Source organism: Salmo salar, chromosome 05 (genome assembly GCF_965601325.2).
Source record: "Salmo salar chromosome 05, fSalSal1, whole genome shotgun sequence".
In the NCBI taxonomy this organism is placed as follows: Eukaryota; Metazoa; Chordata; class Actinopteri; order Salmoniformes; family Salmonidae; genus Salmo; species Salmo salar.
In genome coordinates this window covers 93,987,501-94,014,398 of record NC_138295.1, presented here as the reverse complement: position 1 = coordinate 94,014,398, position 26,898 = coordinate 93,987,501, and the positions used below count along the sequence as shown (strand labels likewise).

Below are 26,898 nucleotides of genomic sequence, written 5' to 3'. Positions count from 1 at the left end.
GTGGTATGTAGTGTCCTGTTAGCTAGTGGTGTCCTGTTAGCTAGTGGTGTCCTGTTAGCTAGTGGTGTCCTGTTAGCTAGTGGTGTCCTGTTAGCTAGTGGTGCCCTGTTAGCTAGTGGTGCCCTGTTAGCTAGTGGTGTCCTGTTAGCTAGTGGTGCCCTGTTAGCTAGTGGTGCCCTGTTAGCTAGTGGTGCCCTGTTAGCTAGTGGTGCCCTGTTAGCTAGTGGTGCCCTGTTAGCTAGTGGTGCCCTGTTAGCTAGTGGTGTCCTGTTAGCTAGTGGTGTCCTGTTAGCTAGTGGTGTCCTGTTAGCTAGTGGTGCCCTGTTAGCTAGTGGTGTCCTGTTAGCTAGTGGTGTCCTGTTAGCTAGTGGTGTCCTGTTAGCTAGTGGTGCCCTGTTAGCTAGTGGTGCCCTGTTAGCTAGTGGTGCCCTGTTAGCTAGTGGTGCCCTGTTAGCATGTGGTGCCCTGTTAGCTAGTGGTGCCCTGTTAGCATGTGGTGCCCTGTTAGCTAGTGGTGCCCTGTTAGCTAGTGGTGCCCTGTTAGCTAGTGGTGCCCTGTTAGCTAGTGGTGCCCTGTTAGCTAGTGGTGTCCTGTTAGCTAGTGGTGTCCTGTTGGTATGTGGTGTCCTGTTAGCTAGTGGTGCCCTGTTAGCTAGTGGTGTCCTGTTAGCTAGTGGTGTCCTGTTAGCTAGTGGTGTCCTGTTAGCATGTGGTGCCCTGTTAGCTAGTGGTGCCCTGTTAGCTAGTGGTGTCCTGTTAGCTAGTGGTGCCCTGTTAGCTAGTGGTGCCCTGTTAGCTAGTGGTGTCCTGTTAGCTAGTGGTGTCCTGTTAGCTAGTGGTGCCCTGTTAGCTATGTGGTGTCCTGTTAGCTAGTGGTGTCCTGTTAGCTAGTGGTGTCCTGTTAGCTAGTGGTGTCCTGTTAGCTAGTGGTGTCCTGTTAGCTAGTGGTGTCCTGTTAGCTAGTGGTGTCCTGTTGGTATGTGGTGTCCTGTTAGCTAGTGGTGCCCTGTTAGCTAGTGGTGTCCTGTTAGCTAGTGGTGCCCTGTTAGCTAGTGGTGCCCTGTTAGCTAGTGGTGTCCTGTTAGCTAGTGGTGTCCTGTTAGCATGTGGTGCCCTGTTAGCTAGTGGTGTCCTGTTGGTATGTGGTGTCCTAAACAACTAATTGACCGACGTAGGTTCAATTATCTGAATTCCATTCCGTTCTTTTTATTTTCTGTGAGCTCAATGTGCACACACACACACACACACACACACACACACACACACACACACACACACACACACACACACACACACACACACACACACACACAAAATTACACACACAAAAACACACACACATTTATTTGGATACATCCATAACAATGAGCTAATGAGGTGATTTCACCTGGCGTAGACCATGTGTTCTCTCATCAGGACCCTGTTGTTCAGAGGAGCTAGCCAACAACACAGCTAAACGCAATCACTTCAAGCTGAAGCTGGAAAGACATGGAAAACAGCTGCATTTCATTAGACCCGTTTTCTATTGACATTCATTTGTATATAGATCCATAAAAATGATGCTGATTCATGATTTCGACGATCTGAGAATACTGCCTGCCTGTCTGTCTCATCCCAACTCCCGACCCCGACGTGTTCATTACCACCGGGACAGCTGGATATCGAATTTCAATATTGAAAACATTTTGCAAACATCAGAGAGACAGACAGCAAGGTTTATACAAATCTCCGCTGTTGAAAGAAACGTGAGATCATGTCTAGATGCTTTTTATAGTGGACATGAAGTTTTATAAATTGCCTGGCTGGGCTGATGAGACAGTGGATTGCAGCAGTCAGATGGAACAAAGTAGGTAGGCATTTTAATATCATAGATTTACCACCGGGTGGAATGTGGTTTTAACCAATCAGCGTCCAGGATTAGACCCACGCGTTGTACAACTTGTGTTGTTATACGCTGGGCTGCATGGACACCTGACCTCACAGACCTGCTGTCAGTACTTTTAGTTAGTTTTAAAGGACTACAGATTGGTCAGGCTTACTGTGTCATGGCCTTCTGAGAGGGAGGTAGGGTGGGAAGGAGGGAGGGAGGGATGTGAATATGAGCCCATGTTTATAGTAACCTCTCACGGCCTTTACTCTGAGTGGAGAGAGAGAGATAGAGGGAGATATCTGAGAGAGAGCTCTGAGAGAGAGATCTGAGAGGGAGGGAGAACATAGAGGGAGAGCAGCAGATATATTCTGAGCGAGAGAGAGAGAGAAGAGAGAGAGAGCTCCCAAACATCTATTTAAGGAGGAGATGAAGAGAAGAGAGCAGGGGCCAGGGATCCTCCAAGTGGCTGCTGGGTATTTGTTTATTTGACCATATTAGTCTTGTCTTCTGCTTGTGGTGGTCGGCCACACTCTTAGAAAAAAAGGTGCTATCTAGGAACTAAAAGGGTTCTTTGGCTGTCCCCATAGGAGAACCCTTTGAAGAACCCTTTTTGGTTCCAGAGAGGGTTCTACCTGGAACCAAAAAGAGTTCTACCTGGAACCAAAAAGAGTTCTACCTGAAACCAAATAGAGTTCTACCTGGAACCAAATAGAGTTCTACCTGGAACCAAAAAGAGTTCTACCTGGAACCAAAACGGGTTCTCCTATGGGGACAGCCGAAGAATCCTTTTGGAACCCTTTTTTTTCTAAGAGTGCAAAGGTCATCCCCTCATGGCTCGCCTCACTGAGCCCTTACGCCTGGCCAGGGGTTCAGGGAGAGAGATACAGAGAGGGGAGTCAAAGAGGGTGGTATCTTTCAGGACGGGAAAGAGAGCAGTGGAGGGGGAGAGTTAGAGGGGGAGACAGTGGAATCTGAGGGGCAGAGATATCTTTTAGTTTAGGTGACAGTCAGGGGGAATGTGACTCCTCTCCAGTTTAGGTGACAGTCAGGGGGAATGTGACTCCTCTCCTCTCCAGTTTAGGTGACAGTCAGGGGGAATGTGACTCCTCTCCAGTTTAGGTGACAGTCAGGGGGAATGTGACTCCTCTCCAGTTTAGGTGACAGTCAGGGGGAATGTGACTCCTCTCCTCTCCAGTTTAGGTGACAGTCAGGGGGAATGTGACTCCTCTCCTCTCCAGTTTAGGTGACAGTCAGGGGGAATGTGACTCCTCTCCTCTCCAGTTTAGGTGACAGTCAGGGGGAATGTGACTCCTCTCCTCTCCAGTTTAGGTGACAGTCAGGGGGAATGTGACTCCTCTCCTCTCCAGTTTAGGTGACAGTCAGGGGGAATGTGACTCCTCTCCAGTTTAGGTGACAGTCAGGGGGAATGTGACTCCTCTCCTCTCCAGTTTAGGTGACAGTCAGGGGGAATGTGACTCCTCTCCAGTTTAGGTGACAGTCAGGGGGAATGTGACTCCTCTCCTCTCCAGTTTAGGTGACAGTCAGGAGGAATGTGACTCCTCTCCTCTCCAGTTTAGGTGACAGTCAGGGGGAATGTGACTCCTCTCCTCTCCAGTTTAGGTGACAGTCAGGGGGAATGTGACTCCTCTCCTCTCCAGTTTAGGTGACAGTCAGGGGGAATGTGACTCCTCTCCAGTTTAGGTGACAGTCAGGGGGAATGTGACTCCTCTCCTCTCCAGTTTAGGTGACAGTCAGGGGGAATGTGACTCCTCTCCAGTTTAGGTGACAGTCAGGGGGAATGTGACTCCTCTCCAGTTTAGGTGACAGTCAGGGGGAATGTGACTCCTCTCCAGTTTAGGTGACAGTCAGGGGGAATGTGACTCCTCTCCTCTCCAGTTTAGGTGACAGTCAGGGGGAATGTGACTCCTCTCCTCTCCAGTTTAGGTGACAGTCAGGAGGAATGTGACTCCTCTCCAGTTTAGGTGACAGTCAGGGGGAATGTGACTATGCCCCTAACCCCTGCTGTGGGTCTCTGTGGTATATTTCCTATCTGCCTGGTAGGATGATCAAATACCTGCTGATCTACTGCAGAACTAATGAAAATTCTTCTATGTTGTGTATTGTGCAAATCAATAAGGATGTCCTGGGGTCTCTGTGATGTGGTAAAGTGCCAATGTGGGGTCTACCTAGTGGGGTTGTCACATGTCTGGATGGATCCACTATGTCCTTGCAGTACAGTAGAAGTCTTTGCATCCCATCACATGTCTGGATGGATCCACTATGTCCTTGCAGTACAGTAGAAGTCTTTGCATCCCATCACATGTCTGGATGGATCCACTATGTCCTTGCAGTACAGTAGAAGTCTTTGCATCCCATCACATGTCTGGATGGATCCACTATGTCCTTGTAGTACAGTAGAAGTCTTTGCATCCCATCACATGTCTCCTGATGCAGGAATGTTGTATATTTTGAAGCTCAAAGAGGATGTTTTGCTTTCTGGTGCGGGAGGAAACATGACAGGGAAGGACATTCTTTACATCCATTGTTTTCTGTACTTCCATTTCTATCCATGTCCCTGTGAGGAGTGTTTTCTGTACTTCCGTATCTATCCATGTCCCTGTGAGGAGTGTTTTATTTACCTCCATTTCTATCCATGTCCCTGTGAGGAGTGTTTTATTTACCTCCATTTCTATCCATGTCCCTGTGAGGAGTGTTTTATTTACCTCCATTTCTATCCATGTCCCTGTGAGGAGTGTTTTATTTACCTCCATTTCTATCCATGTCTCTATGAGGAGTGTTTTATTTACCTCCATTTCTATCCATGTCTCTATGAGGAGTGTTTTATTTACCTCCATTTCTATCCATGTCCCTGTGAGGAGTGTTTTATTTACCTCCATTTCTATCCATGTCCCTGTGAGGAGTGTTTTATTTACCTCCATTTCTATCCATGTCTCTGTGAGGAGTGTTTTATTTACCTCCATTTCTATCCATGTCTCTATGAGGAGTGGTTTTGGAAAGGAAAGACGCTGCACTAAAAAACAGTTTAGTACTAACTACTACAGTATGTTCCCTCACACAGACAGTACTAACATCCCCTCTACCTGACAGACAGTACTAACATCCCCTCTACCTGACTGTCTCTGACAGACAGTAGTAACATCCCCTCTACCTGACTGTCTCTGACAGACAGTACTAGCTTCTCCTCTACCTGACTGTCTCTGACAGACAGTACTAACATCCCCTCTACCTGACTGTCTCTGACAGACAGTACTAACATCCCCTCTACCTGACTGTCTCTGACAGACAGTACTAGCTTCCCCTCTACCTGACAGACAGTACTAACATCCCCTCTACCTGACTGTCTCTGACAGACAGTACTAACATCCCCTCTACCTGACTGTCTCTGATAGACAGTACTAACATCCCCTCTACCTGACTGTCTCTGACAGACAGTACTAACATCCCCTCTACCTGACTGTCTCTGACAGACAGTACTAGCTTCCCCTCTACCTGACAGACAGTACTAACCTCCCCTCTACCTGACTGTCTCTGACAGACAGTACTAACATCCCCTCTACCTGACTGTCTCTGACAGACAGTACTAGCTTCCCTCTCTACCTGACAGTCTCTGACAGACAGTACTAGCTTCCCCTCTACCTGACTGTCTCTGACAGACAGTACTAACATCCCTTCTACCTGACTGTCTCTGACAGACCGTACTAACATCCCCTCTACCTGACTGTCTCTGACAGACAGTACTAACATCCCCTCTACCTGACTGTCTCTGACAGACAGTACTAACATCCCCTCTACCTGACTGTCTCTGACAGACAGTACTAACATCCCCTCTACCTGACTGTTTCTGACAGACAGTACTAGCTTCCTCTCTACCTGACTGTCTCTGACAGACAGTAGTAGCTTCCCCTCTACCTGACTGTCTCTGACAGACAGTACTAACATCCTCTCTACCTGACTGTCTCTGACAGACAGTACTAACATCCCCTCTACCTGACTGTCTCTGACAGACAGTACTAGCTTCCCCTCTACCTGACTGTCTGACAGACAGTACTAGCTTCCCCTCTACCTGACTGTCTCTGACAGACAGTACTAGCTTCCCCTCTACCTGACAGACAGTACTAGCTTCCCCTCTACCTGACTGTCTCTGACAGACAGTACTAGCTTCCCCTCTACCTGACTGTCTCTGACAGACAGTACTAACATCCCCTCTACCTGACTGTCTCTGACAGACAGTACTAGCTTCCCCTCTACCTGACTGTCTCTGACAGACAGTACTAACATCCCCTCTACCTGACTGTCTCTGACAGACAGTACTAACATCCCCTCTACCTGACTGTCTCTGACAGACAGTACTAACATCCCCTCTACCTGACTGTCTCTGACAGACAGTACTAACATCCCCTCTACCTGACTGTCTCTGACAGACAGTACTAACATCCCCTCTACCTGACTGTCTCTGACAGACAGTACTAACATCCCCTCTACCTGACTGTCTCTGACAGACAGTACTAACATCCCCTCTACCTGACTGTCTCTGACAGACAGTACTAGCTTCCTCTCTACCTGACTGTCTCTGACAGACAGTACTAGCTTCCTCTCTACCTGACTGTCTCTGACAGACAGTACTAACATCCCCTCTACCTGACTGTCTCTGACAGACAGTACTAACATCCCCTCTACCTGACTGTCTCTGACAGACAGTGCTAGCTTCCCCTCTACCTGACTGCCACATCCAGTTGTCAAGCTGACAAACTCATTCCTTAAGTTACCAGTCCCAGGCCACACCACCAACCTCCTCTCAGCCTGGCCCATATGTGATTAGTTAACAGGCTCTGTGTCATGTCTCATGTCTCCTTCAGCCCACTCCCTTCCCCTGTTGGAGTCATTACGAAGGAACCAGGACTGCAGGCCCCCTCAGTGGCCAGGCCTCCCAAGGATCAGGTCTCCGTCCTGGGCTGTACTCTCTCTATGAGGGGGGTGGATGGATAATAACATGCATCCTGCCCCACTCTATTCCTTCCTCATTTGGGAGAAAGAGGGAGAGAGACAGAACAGGAGAGGAATTAAAGATTTATGGGAAAGGAAAGGAAAGGGGGAGAGAGCCAATAAGAGAAGAGAAAAGGGGGAGAGAGCCAGTAAGAGGAGAGAAAAGGGGGAGAGAGCCAGTAAGAGGAGAGAAAAGGGGGAGAGAGCCAGTAAGAGGAGAGAAAAGGGGGAGAGAGCCAATAAGAGGAGAGAAAAGGGGGAGAGAGCCAATAAGAGGAGAGAAAAGGGGGAGAGAGCCAGAAGGAGGAGAGAAAAGGGGGAGAGAGCCAATAAGAGGAGAGAAAAGGGGGAGAGAGCCAATAAGAGGAGAGAAAAGGGGGAGAGAGCCAGTAAGAGAAGAGAAAAGGGGGAGAGAGCCAATAAGAGGAGAGAAAAGGGGGAGAGAGCCAATAAGAGGAGAGAAAAGGGGGAGAGAGCCAGTAAGAGAAGAGAAAAGGGGGAGAGAGCCAATAAGAGGAGAGAAAAGGGGGAGAGAGCCAGAAGGAGGAGAGAAAAGGGGGAGAGAGCCAGTAAGAGGAGAGAAAAGGGGGAGAGAGCCAGTAAGAGGAGAGAAAAGGGGGAGAGAGCCAATAAGAGGAGAGAAAAGGGGGAGAGAGCCAATAAGAGGAGAGAAAAGGGGGAGAGAGCCAGAAGGAGGAGAGAAAAGGGGGAGAGAGCCAATAAGAGGAGGGAAAAGGGGGAGAGAGCCAATAAGAGGAGAGAAAAGGGGGAGAGAGCCAGTAAGAGAAGAGAAAAGGGGGAGAGAGCCAATAAGAGGAGAGAAAAGGGGGAGAGAGCCAATAAGAGGAGAGAAAAGGGGGAGAGAGCCAGTAAGAGAAGAGAAAAGGGGGAGAGAGCCAATAAGAGGAGAGAAAAGGGGGAGAGAGCCAGAAGGAGGAGAGAAAAGGGGGAGAGAGCCAGTAAGAGGAGAGGAAAGGGGGAGAGAGCCAATAAGAGGAGAGAAAAGGGGGAGAGAGCCAATAAGAGGAGAGAAAAGGGGGAGAGAGCCAGTAAGAGAAGAGAAAAGGGGGAGAGAGCCAATAAGAGGAGAGAAAAGGGGGAGAGAGCCAAATAAGTGTAGAGGAAAGGGGGAGAGAGTAATTCATTAGTTCAGTATTCATTAGTTCAGTATTCATTAGTTCAGTATTCATTAGTTCAGTATTCATTAGTTCAGTTGATATGCTGCTTGTTACTGCTTGGCAGCCTTGGCTGTGGATACACCACTCAGTGTCAATAACAAATAATTACACAGTGGCTCACAGACACTGTCCTTTCTCTTTCCAAGGTGTTTCAGTGGGCCAGCTGAACTGTCCTTTCTCTTTCCAAGGTGTTTCAGTGGGCCAGCTGATCTGTCCTTTCTCTTCCCAAGGTGTTTCAGTGGGCCAGCTGAACTCTCCTTTCTCTTTCCAAGGTGTTTCAGTGGGCCAGCTGATCTGTCCTTTCTCTTCCCAAGGTGTTTCAGTGGGCCAGCTGAACTGTCCTTTCTCTTTCCAAGGTGTTTCAGTGGGCCAGCTGATCTGTCCTTTCTCTTTCCAAGGTGTTTCAGTGGGCCAGCTGAACTCTCCTTTCTCTTTCCAAGGTGTTTCAGTGGGCCAGCTGAACTGTCCTTTCTCTTTCCAAGGTGTTTCAGTGGGCCAGCTGAACTCTCCTTTCTCTTTCCAAGGTGTTTCAGTGGGCCAGCTGATCTGTCCTTTCTCTTTCCAAGGTGTTTCAGTGGGCCAGCTGAACTCTCCTTTCTCTTCCCAAGGTGTTTCAGTGGGCCAGCTGAACTCTCCTTTCTCTTCCCAAGGTGTTTCAGTGGGCCAGCTGAACTCTCCTTTCTCTTTCCAAGGTGTTTCAGTGGGCCAGCTGAACTGTCCTTTCTCTTCCCAAGGTGTTTCAGTGGGCCAGCTGAACTCTCCTTTCTCTTCCCAAGGTGTTTCAGTGGGCCAGCTGAACTGTCCTTTCTCTTCCCAAGGTGTTTCAGTGGGCCAGCTGAACTCTCCTTTCTCTTCCCAAGGTGTTTCAGTGGGCCAGCTGAACTGTCCTTTCTCTTTCCAAGGTGTTTCAGTGGGCCAGCTGAACTGTCCTTTCTCTTTCCAAGGTGTTTCAGTGGGCCAGCTGAACTCTCCTTTCTCTTTCCAAGGTGTTTCAGTGGGCCAGCTGAACTCTCCTTTCTCTTCCCAAGGTGTTTCAGTGGGCCAGCTGAACTCTCCTTTCTCTTCCCAAGGTGTTTCAGTGGGCCAGCTGAACTGTCCTTTCTCTTTCCAAGGTGTTTCAGTGGGCCAGCTGAACTGTCCTTTCTCTTCCCAAGGTGTTTCAGTGGGCCAGCTGAACTGTCCTTTCTCTTTCCAAGGTGTTTCAGTGGGCCAGCTGAACTCTCCTTTCTCTTCCCAAGGTGTTTCAGTGGGCCAGCTGAACTCTCCTTTCTCTTCCCAAGGTGTTTCAGTGGGCCAGCTGAACTCTCCTTTCTCTTTCCAAGGTGTTTCAGTGGGCCAGCTGAACTCTCCTTTCTCTTTCCAAGGTGTTTCAGTGGGCCAGCTGAACTCTCCTTTCTCTTCCCAAGGTGTTTCAGTGGGCCAGCTGAACTCTCCTTTCTCTTTCCAAGGTGTTTCAGTGGGCCAGCTGAACTCTCCTTTCTCTTTCCAAGGTGTTTCAGAGGGCCAGCTGAACTCTCCTTTCTCTTTCCAAGGTGTTTCAGTGGGCCAGCTGAACTCTCCTTTCTCTTCCCAAGGTGTTTCAGTGGGCCAGCTGAACTCTCCTTTCTCTTCCCAAGGTGTTTCAGTGGGCCAGCTGAACTGTCCTTTCTCTTCCCAAGGTGTTTCAGTGGGCCAGCTGAACTCTCCTTTCTCTTCCCAAGGTGTTTCAGTGGGCCAGCTGAACTCTCCTTTCTCTTCCCAAGGTGTTTCAGTGGGCCAGCTGAACTCTCCTTTCTCTTCCCAAGGTGTTTCAGTGGGCCAGCTGAACTCTCCTTTCTCTTCCCAAGGTGTTTCAGTGGGCCAGCTGAACTGTCCTTTCTCTTCCCAAGGTGTTTCAGTGGGCCAGCTGAACTCTCCTTTCTCTTCCCAAGGTGTTTCAGTGGGCCAGCTGAACTGTCCTTTCTCTTTCCAAGGTGTTTCAGTGGGCCAGCTGAACTGTCCTTTCTCTTTCCAAGGTGTTTCAGTGGGCCAGCTGAACTCTCCTTTCTCTTCCCAAGGTGTTTCAGTGGGCCAGCTGAACTCTCCTTTCTCTTCCCAAGGTGTTTCAGTGGGCCAGCTGAACTCTCCTTTCTCTTCCCAAGGTGTTTCAGTGGGCCAGCTGAACTGTCCTTTCTCTTCCCAAGGTGTTTCAGTGGGCCAGCTGAACTCTCCTTTCTCTTCCCAAGGTGTTTCAGTGGGCCAGCTGAACTGTCCTTTCTCTTTCCAAGGTGTTTCAGTGGGCCAGCTGAACTGTCCTTTCTCTTCCCAAGGTGTTTCAGTGGGCCAGCTGAACTGTCCTTTCTCTTTCCAAGGTGTTTCAGTGGGCCAGCTGAACTGTCCTTTCTCTTTCCAAGGTGTTTCAGTGGGCCAGCTGAACTCTCCTTTCTCTTTCCAAGGTGTTTCAGTGGGCCAGCTGATCTGTCCTTTCTCTTCCCAAGGTGTTTCAGTGGGCCAGCTGAACTGTCCTTTCTCTTTCCAAGGTGTTTCAGTGGGCCAGCTGAACTCTCCTTTCTCTTTCCAAGGTGTTTCAGTGGGCCAGCTGATCTGTCCTTTCTCTTCCCAAGGTGTTTCAGTGGGCCAGCTGAACTCTCCTTTCTCTTTCCAAGGTGTTTCAGTGGGCCAGCTGAACTCTCCTTTCTCTTTCCAAGGTGTTTCAGTGGGCCAGCTGAACTCTCCTTTCTCTTTCCAAGGTGTTTCAGTGGGCCAGCTGAACTCTCCTTTCTCTTCCCAAGGTGTTTCAGTGGGCCAGCTGAACTGTCCTTTCTCTTTCCAAGGTGTTTCAGTGGGCCAGCTGAACTGTGCCAGACAGTAGCAGGCTGGCGAGGCGAGGTGCTTATCAGGAGAGACACACGAGCAGGGAGGGAGGACAGGCTGCCACCAGACCATGCATGAGCGTCAACACACACTGAAACACACACACACACACTGAAACACACACACACACACACACACACACTGAAACACACACACACACACACACACACACACACACACACACACACACACACACACACACACACACACTGAAACACACACACACACACACACTGAAACACACACACACACACACACACACACACACACACAGACACACAGACACACAGACACACACACAGACACACACACACACACACACACACACACACACACACACAGACACACACACAGACACACACACACACACACACACACACACACACATACACACACACACACACACACACACACACACACACCCACCCACGTACACACTGAATCTTTCTCTATCTTTCACTCTTGCACAAAACCACAAACTCTTTCTCCCACACACATACTGCCCAAGGAGCCAGTTCAGAAAGACCCAATCAGAACAGAGGGCGGTCCTAAGAACATACAAGGAGTCAGTTCAGAAAGACCCAATCAGAACAGAGGGCGGTCCTAAGAACACACAAGGAGTCAGTTCAGAAAGACCCAATCAGAACAGAGGGCGGTCCTGAGAAAGTGTTTGAGCAGCTGTGGTCATGACCCACGTTCCGCGTGGGTGAGCCTGTGCTGTATACCGTGTCTAGACAGGATAGCTGTGTGGCTTACTAAAGGAAACGTACACACTTACCGTTTACCAATAGAATCCCACAAAATAAACAGCAGTTTGGTCCCTCAGCGCTGAGCCTCGGTCACTCACTTTCAGCCGACCCTTTAGAATCTACGGGACGGTATTTAGCTGGTTCAGGCCTCTGGCTGGGTGGGTGGACGACCCTCAGCGCTGAGCCTCGGTCACTCACTTTCAGCCGACCCTTTAGAATCTACGGGACGGTATTTAGCTGGTTCAGGCCTCTGGCTGGGTGGGTGGACGACCCTCAGCGCTGAGCCTCGGTCACTCACTTTCAGCCGACCCTTTAGTATCTACGGGACGGTATTTAGCTGGTTCAGGCCTCTGGCTGGGTGGGTGAACTCTCCTTGCGCTGCAGTTAGACTGGAAACAATGTGTCTGAGAGTTACATGAGGTCTGCCTCCTGTGAAATGGATAACCTGGAGGATGGAGCAGTGATCAGATAACACACACACACACACACACACACACACACACACACACACACACACACACACACACACACACACACAGTCAGAACTCAGGCTAAAACACTGACTGGATAGACTCTGTGGTCTGCTGCCCTAAAAACTAAATGCTCTGTAGAGATTCCTGTGTCTATCGATGTACAGATATGATACAGACTGACTGTTCTCTGTGTCTATCAATATACAGGTATGATACTGACTGACTGTTCTCTGTGTCTATCGATGTACAGATATGATACAGACTGACTGACTGTTTGACTCTGTGTTAGTGACTTTCATACGTCCTCTCTGGTTCTGAGTGAAGGACTCCTTTACCACTAAATACGGCTCAGTGGTTCTGTGGCTTAAGTTAGTGTGCAGTCAGTCAGTCAGTCAGTCGGGAACTTTCAGTCAGTCAGTCAGTCAGGAACTTACAGTCAGTCAGTCAGTCAGTCAGTCAGGAACTCACAGTCAGTCAGTCAGGAACTTACAGTCAGTCAGTCAGTCAGGAACTTTCAGTCAGTCAGTCAGTCAGGAACTTACAGTCAGTCAGTCAGTCAGGAACTTTCAGTCAGTCAGTCAGTCAGGAACTTTCAGTCAGTCAGTCAGTCAGGAACTCACAGTCAGTCAGTCAGTCAGGAACTTACAGTCAGTCAGTCAGTCAGTCAGGAACTTTCAGTCAGTCAGTCAGTCAGGAACTTTCAGTCAGTCAGTCAGGAACCCACAGTCAGATAGACCAGAGGTTTGTCAGGACAAGGCAGGCCTCAACAGGTCAGGGAGCGGAGAGCGGATAGAGATCAGCTTCAGTGAAAGACACGCTAGAGCAGACTGATCCCGTGTGGCTCAGTCGGTAGAGCAGACTGATCCCGTGTGGTTCAGTCGGTAGAGCAGAATGATCCCGTGTGGCTCAGTCGGTAGAGCAGACTGATCCCGTGTGGCTCAGTCGATAGAGCAGACTGATCCCGTGTGGCTCAGTCGGTAGAGCAGACTGATCCCGTGTGGCTCAGTCGGTAGAGCAGACTGATCCCATGTGGCTTAGTCGGTAGAACATGACACTTGAATCACACAGGGTTGTGAGTTCAATTCCCACGAGGGACCAGTATGAACAAATAGCGACATGTAAACACTCACTACTGTAAGTTGCTCTGGATCAAAGCATCTGCTAAATGACTCAAAATGTAAACAATGATTACATTGCTGGGATGCAGTTCACCCCTGTGATTGAGGGGGGGGTACCGTTCAGCACTTAGTGATGTGTTTCTGTGTGTAAAGTAATATAGTTACATCATATGAATGGATTGATTGATTGAATGACGACATATTGAATTTGATTCATTGTGTTTCTCCAGATGGGATGTTCCAGCCGCCCTTCAGTCTGAAGAAGTTGTGTATGTTCTGTGACGTGGAGTCTTCATCCTGCAACGGAACAGGAAGCTGCCTTTCTAACTGCTCCATCACCTCCATCTGTCCTCTGGAGCAGGAAGTCTGCATCGCCATCTGGTAGGGTTACAGTGGAGAGGGGGGGTCTGTGTCAGTCTCCATCTGGTAGGGTTACAGTGGAGAGGGGGGGGGGGGGGGGGTCAGTCTCCATCTGGTAGGGTTACAGTGGAGAGGGGGGGGGGTCTGTGTCAGTCTCCATCTGGTAGGGTTACAGTGGAGAGGGGGGGGTCAGTCTCCATCTGGTAGGGTTACAGTGGAGAGGGGGGGGTCAGTCTCCATCTGGTAGGGTTACAGTGGAGAGGGGGGGGGGTCTGTGTCAGTCTCCATCTGGTAGGGTTACAGTGGAGAGGGGGGGGGTCAGTCTCCATCTGGTAGGGTTACAGTGGAGAGGGGGGGGGTCAGTCTCCATCTGGTAGGGTTACAGTGGAGGGGGGGGTCTGTGTCAGTCTCCATCTGGTAGGGTTACAGTGGAGGGGGGGTCAGTCTCCATCTGGTAGGGTTACAGTGGAGAGGAGGGGGGGGGTCTGTGTCAGTCTCCATCTGGTAGGGTTACAGTGGAGAGGGGGGGTCTGTGTCAGTCTTCATCTGGTAGGGTTACAGTGGAGAGGAGGGGGGGGGTCTGTGTCAGTCTCCATCTGGTAGGGTTACAGTGGAGAGGGGGGGGGTCTGTGTCAGTCTTCATCTGGTAGGGTTACAGTGGAGAGGGGGGGGGGGGTCTGTGTCAGTCTCCATCTGGTAGGGTTACAGTGGAGAGGGGGGGGGGGTCTGTGTCAGTCTCCATCTGGTAGGGTTACAGTGGAGAGGGGGGGTCAGTCTCCACCTGGTAGGGTTACAGTGGAGAGGGGGGGGGGGGGGGGGTCTGTGTCAGTCTCCATCTGGTAGGGTTACAGTGGAGAGGGGGGGGTCAGTCTCCATCTGGTAGGGTTACAGTGGAGAGGGGGGGGGGTCAGTCTCCATCTGGTAGGGTTACAGTGGAGAGGGGGGGGGTCAGTCTCCATCTGGTAGGGTTACAGTGGAGAGGGGGGGGTCAGTCTCCATCTGGTAGGGTTACAGTGGAGAGGGGGGGGGGGTCAGTCTCCATCTGGTAGGGTTACAGTGGAGAGGGGGGGGGGGTCAGTCTCCATCTGGTAGGGTTACAGTGGAGAGGGGGGGGGGTCAGTCTCCATCTGGTAGGGTTACAGTGGAGAGGGGGGGGGGGTCAGTCTCCATCTGGTAGGGTTACAGTGGAGAGGGGGGGGTCAGTCTCCATCTGGTAGGGTTACAGTGGAGAGGGGGGGGGGGGTCTGTGTCAGTCTGTGCATGTTTCTGTGTCTGTCTGACTCTCTCTCTCTCTCTCTCTCTCCGTTATCCGTTATCTCCAGGAGGAAGAATGACGGTAACTACAGCATTGAGACTCTGTGTCATGACCCCTCCCAGCCTCTGTACGGTGTGGTGCTGGATGACTACAACAGTTCTACATGTACCATGAAGGAGAAGAAGAGCTCTGGAGGACCGTTGTTCATCTGTTCCTGTACTGGGGAGGAGTGTAACAATAACCTGGAATTCGCTCCCGGTGAGTACCTTCCTGCATCAGTCAATTCATCTAAAACACTTATTCTGTTAGTGAGTACCTTTTTGCATCAGTCAATTCATCAAATATACTTATTCTGTTAGTGAGTATCTTACACACCTACTGCATCAGTCAATTCATCTAATACACGTATTCTGTTAGTGAATACCTTCCTGCATCAGTCAATTCATCTAATACACGTATTCTGTTAGTGAGTACCTTACACACCTACTGCATCAGTCAATTCATCTAATACACGTATTCTGTTAGTGAGTACCTTACACACCTACTGTATCAGTCAATTCATCTAATACACGTATTCTGTTAGTGAGTACCTTCCACACCTACTGCATCAGTCAATTCATCTAATACACTTATTCTGTTAGTGAGTACCTTCCACACCTACTGTATCAGTCAATTCATCTAATACACTTATTCTGTTAGTGAGTACCTTCCACACCTACTGTATCAGTCAATTCATCTAATACACTTATTCTGTTAGTGAGTACCTTCCACACCTACTGCATCAGTCAATTCATCTAATGCATGTATTCTGTTAGTGAGTACCTTTCACACCTACTGTATCAGTCAATTCATCTAATACACTTATTCTGTTAGTGAATACCTTCCTGCATCAGTCAATTCATCTAATACACGTATTCTGTTAGTGAATACCTTACTGCGTCAGTCAATTCATCTAATACACATATTCTGTTAGTGAGTACCTTACTGCATCAGTCAATTCATCTAATACACGTATTCTGTTAGTGAATACCTTACTGCATGAGTCAATTCATCTAATACACGTATTCTGTTAGTGAGTACCTTACTGCGTCAGTCAATTCATCTAATACACGTATTCTGTTAGTGAGTACCTTACTGCATCAGTCAATTCATCTAATACACGTATTCTGTTAGTGAATACCTTACTGCATCAGTCAATTCATCAAATATACTTATTCTGTTAGTGAGTACCATTTTGCATCAGTCGATTCATCTAATACACGTATTCTGTTAGTGAATACCTTACTGCATCAGTCAATTCATCTAATACACGTATTCTGCTACATTTAATCATCTGTTAACTTATATATCCATTAAATCATCCTGTCATTTACACAGCTGACAAATACATCAGGAACACACTGTCTATGGATAACACTGTTAGACCAGAGAGAAACGGTGTCGTAGACACTGGTTTAGAAACTTTACAGGAGGAAACAGCCATTCTCTTTCTAGTTATACTGTAAGGGTTTCTACTTTCTACCACCACTGAAAGGGAGAGTTGAGGTACATTGTAGTCATTTAACAGATGCTCTTATCCAGAGCGACGTACAGGAGCAATTTGGGTTAAGCGCCTTGCTCAAGGGCACATGGGCAGTACTGTAGGATAGAACAGGCTGACGTATTAGTTTCAGAGTGGAGACGATGTGGGACGGCGTTCCTCTTCTTCCTCGCTACAGGAAGACCTACTACACTGTCTACTTCTGGGAGAGATTGACAGCAGTGTAGTGTAGTGGGGACCTATCTCCCCCAGCCCTGTGGAGGTAGACAGTGTAGTGTAGTGTAGGACCTATCTCCTCCAGCCCTGTAGAGGTAGAGGTAGACAGTGTAGTGTGGGACCTATCTCCTCCAGCCCTGTAGAGGTAGCGGTAGACAGTGTAGTGTAGTGTAGGACCTATCTCCTCCAGCCCTGTAGAGGTAGAGGGAGACAGTGTAGTGTGGGACCTATCTCCTCCAGCCCTGTAGAGGTAGAGGGAGACAGTGTAGTGTAGTGTGGGACCTATCTCCTCCAGCCCTGTAGAGGTAGAGGGAGACAAATCCTCCAGCCCTGTGAGAGGTAGAGGTAGAGGTAGGGAGACTGTGGTATAGCGTGGGACCTGTGGGGCCTTGCAGGAGATCTCAGACATGTGGTTTCCTGTCTGTGCTTTACTCAAAGCAGAAACATCTCAGCCACGTGCTACTGCACAGACTGTATAGAAATATAGAGAGAGACAGGAGAGGGGGAGAGAGAAGGAGAGAGAGGGAGAAGGAGAGAGAGGGAGAAGGAGAGAGAGGGAGAAGGAGAGAGAGGGAGAGGGAGAGAGAGGGAGAGAGAGAGGGAGAGAGAGAGGAGAGACAGGAGAGGGAGAGAGAGAGGAGAGACAGGAGAGGGAGAGACAGAGACAGGAGAGGGAGAGGGAGAGACAGGAGAGGGAGAGACAGGAGAGGCAGAGACAGGAGAGGGAGAGAGAGACAGAGACAGGAGAGGGAGACAGGAGAGAGAGAGAGACAGAGACAGGAGAGGGGAGAGAGAGAGGGAGAGAGAGAGAGACAGGAGAGGGGGAGGGGAGAGAGAAGGAGAGTGAGGGGGAGAGAGACAGGAGAGGGGGAGGGGAGAGAGAAGGAGAGTGAGGGGGAGAGAGATAGGAGAGGGGGAGAGAGAAGGAGAGGGGGAGAGAGAAGGAGAGGGGGAGAGAGAAGGAGAGGGGGAGAGAGAAGGAGAGGGGGAGAGAGGAGAGAGAGGGAGAGAGGGGGAGAGAGAAGGAGGGAGAGAGAAAGAGAGAGAGGGAGAGAGAGAAAGACAGGAGAGGGGGAGAGAGATTTTGATTTGAGAGAGAGGGGGAGAAGGAGAGAGAGAGAGAGTTCAGACAGAGTGAGGGAGAGAGAGAGAGAAAGAGGTGAAGATGGTGAGAGAGAGAGGGAACTATGACAACATAACCAACAAAAACGGGTCACAACTCCTGCAGCTCTGTCGCACGCTGGGTATGTACATAGTCAATGGTAGGCTTCGAGGGGACTCCTATGGTAGGAACACCTATAGCTCTGTTACAGCTCTGGGTATGTACATAGTCAATGGTAGGCTTCGAGGGGACTCCTATGGTAGGAACACCTATAGCTCTGTTACAGCTCTGGGTATGTACATAGTCAATGGTAGGCTTCGAGGGGACTCCTATGGTAGGAACACCTATAGCTCTGTTACACGCTGGGTATGTACATAGTCAATGGTAGGCTTCGAGGGGACTCCTATGGTAGGAACACCTATAGCTCTGTTACAGCTCTGGGTATGTACATAGTCAATGGTAGGCTTCGAGGGGACTCCTATGGTAGGAACACCTATAGCTCTGTTACAGCTCTGGGTATGTACATAGTCAATGGTAGGCTTCGAGGGGACTCCTATGGTAGGAACACCTATAGCTCTGTTACAGCTCTGGGTATGTACATAGTCAATGGTAGGCTTCGAGGGGACTCCTATGGTAGGAACACCTATAGCTCTGTTACAGCTCTGGGTATGTACATAGTCAATGGTAGGCTTCGAGGGGACTCCTATGGTAGGAACACCTATAGCTCTGTTACAGCTCTGGGTATGTACATAGTCAATGGTAGGCTTCGAGGGGACTCCTATGGTAGGAACACCTATAGCTCTGTTACAGCTCTGGGTATGTACATAGTCAATGGTAGGCTTCGAGGGGACTCCTATGGTAGGAACACCTATAGCTCTGTTACAGCTCTGGGTATGTACATAGTCAATGGTAGGCTTCGAGGGGACTCCTATGGTAGGAACACCTATAGCTCTGTTACAGCTCTGGGTCTGTACATAGTTAATGGTAGGCTTCAAGGGGACTCCTACGGTAGGTACACCTATAGCTCATCTCTTGGCAGTAGTACTGTAGACTACTTTATCACTGACCTCAACCCAGAGTCTCTCAGAGCGTTCAGTCAGCCCACTGACACCCCTATCAGACCACAGCAAAATCACAATCTACTTGAACAGAGCAATACTCAATCATGAGGCATCAAAGCCAAAGGAACTGAGTAACATTAAGAAATGCTATAGATGGAAGGAATGTAGTGTGGAAACCAACTAAAAAACTATTAGGCAACAACACATTCAATCCCTTTTAGAGAACTTCCTGGACAAAACGTTCCACTGTAATAGTGAAGGTGTAAACCTGGCAGTAGAAAATCTAAACAGTATATTTGATCTCTCAGCTTCCCTATCTAATCTAAAAATGTCTAACAGAAAACCAAAGAAAATGAACAACAATGACAAATGTTTTGGTGAAGAATGCAAAAACCGAAGAAAGAAATTGAGAAACCTGTCCAACCAAAAACATAGAGACCCAGAAAACCTGAGTCTACGCCTTCACTACGGTGAATCACTAAAACAATACAGAAGACCTGAGTCTACTCCTTCACTATGGTGAATCACTAAAACAATACAGAAGACCTGAGTCTACTCCTTCACTATGGTGAATCACTAAAACAATACAGAAAACCTGAGTCTACTCCTTCACTATGTTGAATCACTAAAACAATACAGAAAACCTGAGTCTACTCCTTCACTATGTTGAATCACTAAAACAATACAGAAAACCTGAGTCTACTCCTTCACTATGGTGAATCACTAAAACAATACAGAAAACCTGAGTCTACTCCTTCACTATGTTGAATCACTAAAACAATACAGAAAACCTGAGTCTACTCCTTCACTATGTTGAATCACTAAAACAATACAGAAAACCTGAGTCTACTCCTTCACTATGGTGAATCACTAAAACAATACAGAAGACCTGAGTCTACTCCTTCACTATGTTGAATCACTAAAACAATACAGAAAACCTGAGTCTACTCCTTCACTATGGTGAATCACTAAAACAATACAGAAAACCTGAGTCTACTCCTTCACTATGGTGAATCACTAAAACAATACAGAAGACCTGAGTCTACTCCTTCACTATGTTGAATCACTAAAACAATACAGAAAACCTGAGTCTACTCCTTCACTATGGTGAATCACTAAAACAATACAGAAAACCTGAGTCTACTCCTTCACTATGGTGAATCACTAAAACAATACAGAAGACCTGAGTCTACTCCTTCACTATGTTGAATCACTAAAACAATACAGAAAACCTGAGTCTACTCCTTCACTATGTTGAATCACTAAAACAATACAGAAGACCTGAGTCTACTCCTTCACTATGGTGAATCACTCAAACAATACAGATAACCTGAGTCTACTCCTTCACTATGTTGAATCACTAAAACAATACAGAAAACCTGAGTCTACTCCTTCACTATGGTGAATCACTAAAACAATACAGAAGACCTGAGTCTACTCCTTCACTATGTTGAATCACTAAAACAATACAGAAGACCTGAGTCTACTCCTTCACTGTGGTGAATCACTAAAACAATACAGAAAACCTGAGTCTACTCCTTCACTATGTTGAATCACTAAAACAATACAGAAGACCTGAGTCTACTCCTTCACTATGGTGAATCACTAAAACAATACAGAAGACCTGAGTCTACTCCTTCACTATGTTGAATCACTAAAACAATACAGAAGACCTGAGTCTACTCCTTCACTACGGTGAATCACTAAAACAATACAGAAGACCTGAGTCTACTCCTTCACTATGTTGAATCACTAAAACAATACAGAAAACCTGAGTCTACTCCTTCACTATGTTGAATCACTAAAACAATACAGAAGACCTGAGTCTACTCCTTCACTATGTTGAATCACTAAAACAATACAGAAGACCTGAGTCTACTCCTTCACTATGTTGAATCACTAAAACAATACAGAAAACCTGAGTCTACTCCTTCACTATGTTGAATCACTAAAACAATACAGAAATACACTACGGGAAAAGAAGCACGTCAGAAATCAGCTCAATGTAATGGAAGAATCCATGGACTCTAACCACTTCTGGGAACATTGGAAAACACTAAACAAACAACATAAAGAATTATCTATCCAAAACAGAGATGTCTGGGTAAACCACTTCTCCAATCTTTTTGGCTCTATAACAAAGAACAAACAGCAAAAACATATACAGGATCAAATACAAACGTTAGAATCAACTATTAAAGACTACCAGAACCCACTGGATTCTCCAATTACCTTGAATGAACTACAGGACAACATAAAAACCCTCCAACCCTAAAAGGCCTGTGGTGTTGATGGTATCCTCAATGAAATTATAAAATATACACACAACAAATTCCAATTGGCTATACTAAAACTCTTTAACATCATCCTTAGCTATGGCATCTTCCCCAATATGTGGAACCAAGGACTGATCCCCCCCCCCAATCCACAAAAGTGGAGACAAATTTGACCCCAATAACTACCGTGGGATATGCGTCAACAGCAACCTTGGGAAAATCCTCTGTATTATCATTAACAGCAGACTTGTACATTTCCTCAGTGAAAACAATGTACTAAGCAAATGTCAAATTAAAATAGGCAAAAAAAAAAAAAAATAGGCAAAAAACACACATTTCTTCCCACAAGGCCGTGGGGTGAGACAGGGATGCAGTTTAAGCCCCACCCTCTTCATCATATATATCTATGAATTGGCGAGGGCACTAGAACAGTCTGCAGCACCCAGCCTCACCCTACTAGAATCTGAAGTCAAATGTCTACTGTCTACTGATGATCTGGTGCTTCTGTCCCCAACCAAGGAGGGCCTACAGCAGCACCTAGATCTTCTGCACAGATTCTGTCAGACCTGGGCCCTGACAGTAAATCTCAGTAAGACCAAAATAATGGTGTTCCAAAAAAGGTCCAGTCGCCAGGACCACAAATACAAATTCCATCTAGACACCGTTGCCCTAGAGCACACAAAAAACTATACATACCTCGGCCTAAACATCAGCACCACAGGTAACTTCCACAAAGCTGTGAACGATCTGAGAGACGAGGCAAGAAGGGCCTTCTTTTAATTATTCCTGCTCTATAAATGCCTTGCATTGTTGTCCCCTTAGGTGCTAGCATAGCATAGCATTCTCTCCTTAGGGCCTATCATTCCCTAGCATAGCATTCTCCCCCTAGGCCCTATCATTCCCTAGCATAGCATTCTCCCCCTAGGCCCTATCATTCCCTAGCATAGCATTCTCCCCCTAGGCCCTATCATTCCCTAGCATAGCATTCTCCCCCTAGGCCCTATCATTCCCTAGCATAGCATTCTCCCCCTAGGCCCTATCATTCCCTAGCATAGCATTCTCCCCCTAGGCCCTATCATTCCCTAGCATAGCATTCTCCCCCTAGGCCCTATCATTCCCTAGCATAGCATTCTCCCCCTAGGCCCTATCATTCCCTAGCATAGCAGTCTCCCCCTAGGCCCTATCATTCCCTAGCATAGCATTCTCCCCCTAGGCCCTATCATTCCCTAGCATAGCATTCTCCCCCTAGGCCCTATCATTGCCTAGCATAGCATTCTCCCCCTAGGCCCTATCATTCCCTAGCATAGCATTCTCCCCCTAGGCCCTATCATTCCCTAGCACAGCATTCTTCTGACGTGCCTAGAGCAGTCTTACTGTGGGCCACCAAGTTATACAGACACTACAACTCTGTGTTTGGGTCATTCATTGTGTGTGTGTGTGTGTGTGTGTGTGTGTGTGTGTGTGTGTGTGTGTGTGTGTGTGTGTGTGTGTGTGTGTGTGTGTGTGTGTGTGTGTGTGTGTGTGTGTGTGTGTGTGTGTGTGTGTGTGTGTGGGTGTGTACGTGTGGGTGTGTACGTGTGGGTGTGTGTTTGTGTGAGTGTGTACATGTGTGTGTGTGTGTGTGTGTGTGTGGGTGTGTACGTGTGGGTGTGTGTTTGTGTGAGTGTGTACATGTGGGTGTGTGTTTGTGTGAGTGTGTACATGTGGGTGTGTGTTTGTGTGAGTGTGTACATGTGGGTGTGTGTTTGTGTGAGTGTGTACATGTGGGTGTGTGTTTGTGTGAGTGTGTACATGTGTGTTTGTGTGAGTGTGTACATGTGGGTGTGTGTTTGTGTGAGTGTGTACATGTGGGTGTGTGTTTGTGTGAGTGTGTACATGTGGGTGTGTGTTTGTGTGAGTGTGTACATGTGGGTGTGTGTTTGTGTGAGTGTGTACATGTGGGTGTGTGTTTGTGTGAGTGTGTACATGTGGGTGTGTGTTTGTGTGAGTGGGTGTGTATGTGTGGGTGTGTGTTTGTGTGAGTGTGTATGTGTGGGTGTGTATGTGTGAGTGTGTACATGTGGGTGTGTGTTTGTGTGAGTGTGTACATGTGGGTGTGTGTATGTGTGAGTGTGTACATGTGGGTGTGTGTTTGTGTGAGTGTGTACGTGTGGGTGTGTGTTTGTGTGAGTGTGTACGTGTGGGTGTGTGTTTGTGTGAGTGTGTACGTGTGGGTGTGTGTTTGTGTGAGTGTGTACGTGTGGGTGTGTGTTTGTGTGAGTGTGTATGTGTGGGTGTGTGTTTGTGTGAGTGTGTATGTGTGGGTGTGTGTTTGTGTGAGTGTGTACATGTGGGTGTGTGTTTGTGTGAGTGTGTATGTGGGTGTGTATGTGTGGGTGTGTGTGTGTGTGAGTGTGTATGTGGGTGTGTGTTTGTGTGAGTGTGTGTGTGGGTGTGAGTGTGTGTGAGTGTGTATGTGTGGGTGTGTGTTTGTGTGAGTGTGTATGTGTGGGTGTGTGTTTGTGTGAGTGTGTATGTGGGTGTGGGTGTGTGTTTGTGTGAGTGTGTACATGTGGGTGTGTGTTTGTGTGAGTGTGTATGTGGGTGTGTGTTTGTGTGAGTGTGTACGTGTGGGTGTGTGTTTGTGTGAGTGTGTATGTGTGGGTGTGTGTGTGTGTGGGTATGTGTGGGTGTGTGTGTGTGTGGGTGTGTATGTGTGGGTGTGTGTTTGTGTGGGTGTGTACATGTGGGTGTGTGTTTGTGTGAGTGTGTATGTGGGTGTGTGTTTGTGTGAGTGTGTATGTGGGTGTGTGTTTGTGTGAGTGTGTACATGTGGGTGTGTGTTTGTGTGAGTGTGTACATGTGGGTGTGTGTTTGTGTGAGTGTGTACATGTGGGTGTGTGTTTGTGTGAGTGTGTACATGTGGGTGTGTGTTTGTGTGAGTGTGTACATGTGGGTGTGTGTTTGTGTGAGTGTGTACATGTGGGTGTGTGTTTGTGTGAGTGTGTACATGTGGGTGTGTGTTTGTGTGAGTGTGTACATGTGGGTGTGTGTTTGTGTGAGTGTGTACATGTGGGTGTGTGTTTGTGTGAGTGTGTACATGTGGGTGTGTGTTTGTGTGAGTGTGTACATGTGGGTGTGTGTTTGTGTGAGTGTGTACATGTGTGTGTGTGTGTGTGTGTGTGTGTGTGTGTGTGTGTGTGTGTGTGTGTGTGTGGGTGTGTGGGTGTGTGTGTGGGTGTGTATATCCACGCCTTCTTTAGTAGTGAGATAATTCGTTACATAGAAATACTACTTGATCACCAAATGTCTGTGGAGAAATGAATGATTGTCAAGACAACAGATCCAGATGTTACTGATCAACCAGAGTTGTATCAGTCTTGTCTGTTGTTCCTGTGTTTCCTGTCTGCTTGGCCAGACGGCTCTTGTTTCTAATCAGTCACTCAGACTCGTGAAGATCTGTCTGGATCAGTGTGTTACTCTGCAATGTCCTCCTTTTCAGCTTGTGAATTTGACAGCTTCAATTGGGAAGTGAAGCGTAGTCAACATTGAGAAGGGAAGCTTGGTCAACATTGAGAAGGGAAGCTTGGTGAACATTGAGAAGGGAAGCTTGGTGAACAATTGAGAAGGGAAGCTTGGTCAACATTGAGAAGGGAAGCTTGGTGAACAATTGAGAAGGGAAGCTTGGTAAACATTGACAAGTGAAGCGTAGTCAACATTGGGAAGGGAAGCTTGGTCAACATTGAGAAGGGAAGCTTGGTTAACAATTGAGAAGGGAAGCGTAGTCAACATTGAGAAGGGAAGCGTAGTCAACATTGAGAAGGGAAGCGTAGTCAACATTGAGAAGTGAAGCTTGATCAACATTGAGAAGGGAAGCGTAGTCAACATTGAGAAGTGAAGCTTAGTAAAAAATTGAGAAGGGAAGCTTGGTGAACATTGAGAAGGGAAGCTTGGTGAACATTGAGAAGGGAAGCTTGGTAAACATTGAGAAGTGAAGCGTAGTCAACATTGGGAAGGGAAGCTTGGTAAACATTGGGAAGGGAAGCGTAGTCAACATTGAGAAGGGAAGCTTGGTGAACATTGAGAAGGGAAGCTTGGTCAACATTGAGAAGGGAAGCTTGGTCAACATTGAGAAGTGAAGCTTGGTGAACATTGAGAAGGGAAGCTTGGTCAACATTGAGAAGGGAAGCTTGATCAACATTGAGAAGGGAAGCTTGGTGAACATTGAGAAGGGAAGCGTAGTCAACATTGAGAAGGGAAGCTTGGTAAACATTGAGAAGTGAAGCGTAGTCAACATTGAGAAGTGAAGCGTAGTCAACATTGAGAAGTGAAGCTTGGAAACATTGGGAAGGGAAGCGTAGTCAACATTGAGAAGGGAAGCGTAGTCAACATTGAGAAGGGAAGCTTGGTGAACATTGAGAAGGGAAGCTTGGTCAACATTGAGAAGGGAAGCTTGGTCAACATGGAGAAGTGAAGCTTGGTCAACATTGGGAAGTGAAGCGTAGTCAACATTGAGAAGGGAAGCTTGGTCAACATTGGGAAGTGAAGCGTAGTCAACATTGAGAAGGGAAGCTTGGTCAACATTGAGAAGGGAAGCTTGGTCAACATTGAGAAGGGAAGCGTGGTCAACATTGAGAAGGGAAGCGTGGTCAACATTGAGAAGTGAAGCTTGGTCAACATTGAGAAGGGAAGCTTGGTCAACATTGAGAAGGGAAGCGTAGTCAACATTGAGAAGTGAAGCGTAGTCAACATTGAGAAGGGAAGCATGGTCAACATTGAGAAGTGAAGCGTAGTCAACATTGAGAAGTGAAGCGTAGTCAACATTGAGAAGGGAAGCGTAGTCAACATTGAGAAGTGAAGCGTAGTCAACATTGAGAAGTGAAGCGTAGTCAACATTGAGAAGTGAAGCGTAGTCAACATTGAGAAGTGAAGCGTAGTCAACATTGAGAAGGGAAGCTTGGTCAACATTGAGAAGGGAAGCGTAGTCAACATTGAGAAGGGAAGCGTAGTCAACATTGAGAAGGGAAGCGTAGTCAACATTGAGAAGGGAAGCATGGTCAACATTGAGAAGGGAAGCGTGGTCAACATTGAGAAGGGAAGCTTGGTCAACATTGAGAAGGGAAGCTTGGTCAACATTGAGAAGTGAAGCGTAGTCAACATTGAGAAGGCAAGCTTGGTCAACATTGAGAAGGGAAGCGTAGTCAACATTGAGAAGTGAAGCGTAGTCAACATTGAGAAGGGAAGCGTAGTCAACATTGAGAAGGGAAGCGTAGTGAACATTGAGAAGGGAAGCGTAGTCAACATTGAGAAGGGAAGCGTAGTCAACATTGAGAAGGGAAGCTTGGTCAACATTGAGAAGGGAAGCGTAGTCAACATTGAGAAGGGAAGCGTAGTCAACATTGAGAAGTGAAGCGTAGTCAACATTGAGAAGGGAAGCTTGATCAACATTGAGAAGGGAAGCGTAGTCAACATTGAGAAGGGAAGCGTAGTCAACATTGAGAAGGGAAGCGTAGTCAACATTGAGAAGGGAAGCGTAGTCAACATTGAGAAGGGAAGCGTAGTCAACATTGAGAAGGGAAGCATGGTCAACATTGAGAAGGGAAGCGTAGTCAACATTGAGAAGTGAAGCGTAGTCAACATTGAGAAGGGAAGCGTAGTCAACATTGAGAAGGGAAGCGTAGTCAACATTGAGAAGTGAAGCGTAGTCAACATTGAGAAGGGAAGCTTGGTCAACATTGAGAAGGGAAGCGTAGTCAACATTGAGAAGTGAAGCGTAGTCAACATTGAGAAGGGAAGCGTAGTCAACATTGAGAAGGGAAGCGTAGTCAACATTGAGAAGGGAAGCGTAGTCAACATTGAGAAGGGAAGCGTAGTCAACATTGAGA

General features: G+C 47.7%; 1 protein-coding gene across 1 annotated transcript in view; it reads left to right on the top strand.

The window, feature by feature from the left end:
• Positions 1-26,898, top strand: part of LOC106606173 (TGF-beta receptor type-2) — a 72,684-nt gene that overhangs the window by 2,834 nt on the left and 42,952 nt on the right. The window contains exons 2-3 of the mRNA XM_082975988.1: positions 13,455-13,605; positions 14,907-15,117. Coding sequence (XP_082832114.1) covers positions 13,455-13,605; positions 14,907-15,117 — 362 coding nt within the window. The remainder of the gene's footprint in view (positions 1-13,454; positions 13,606-14,906; positions 15,118-26,898) is intronic.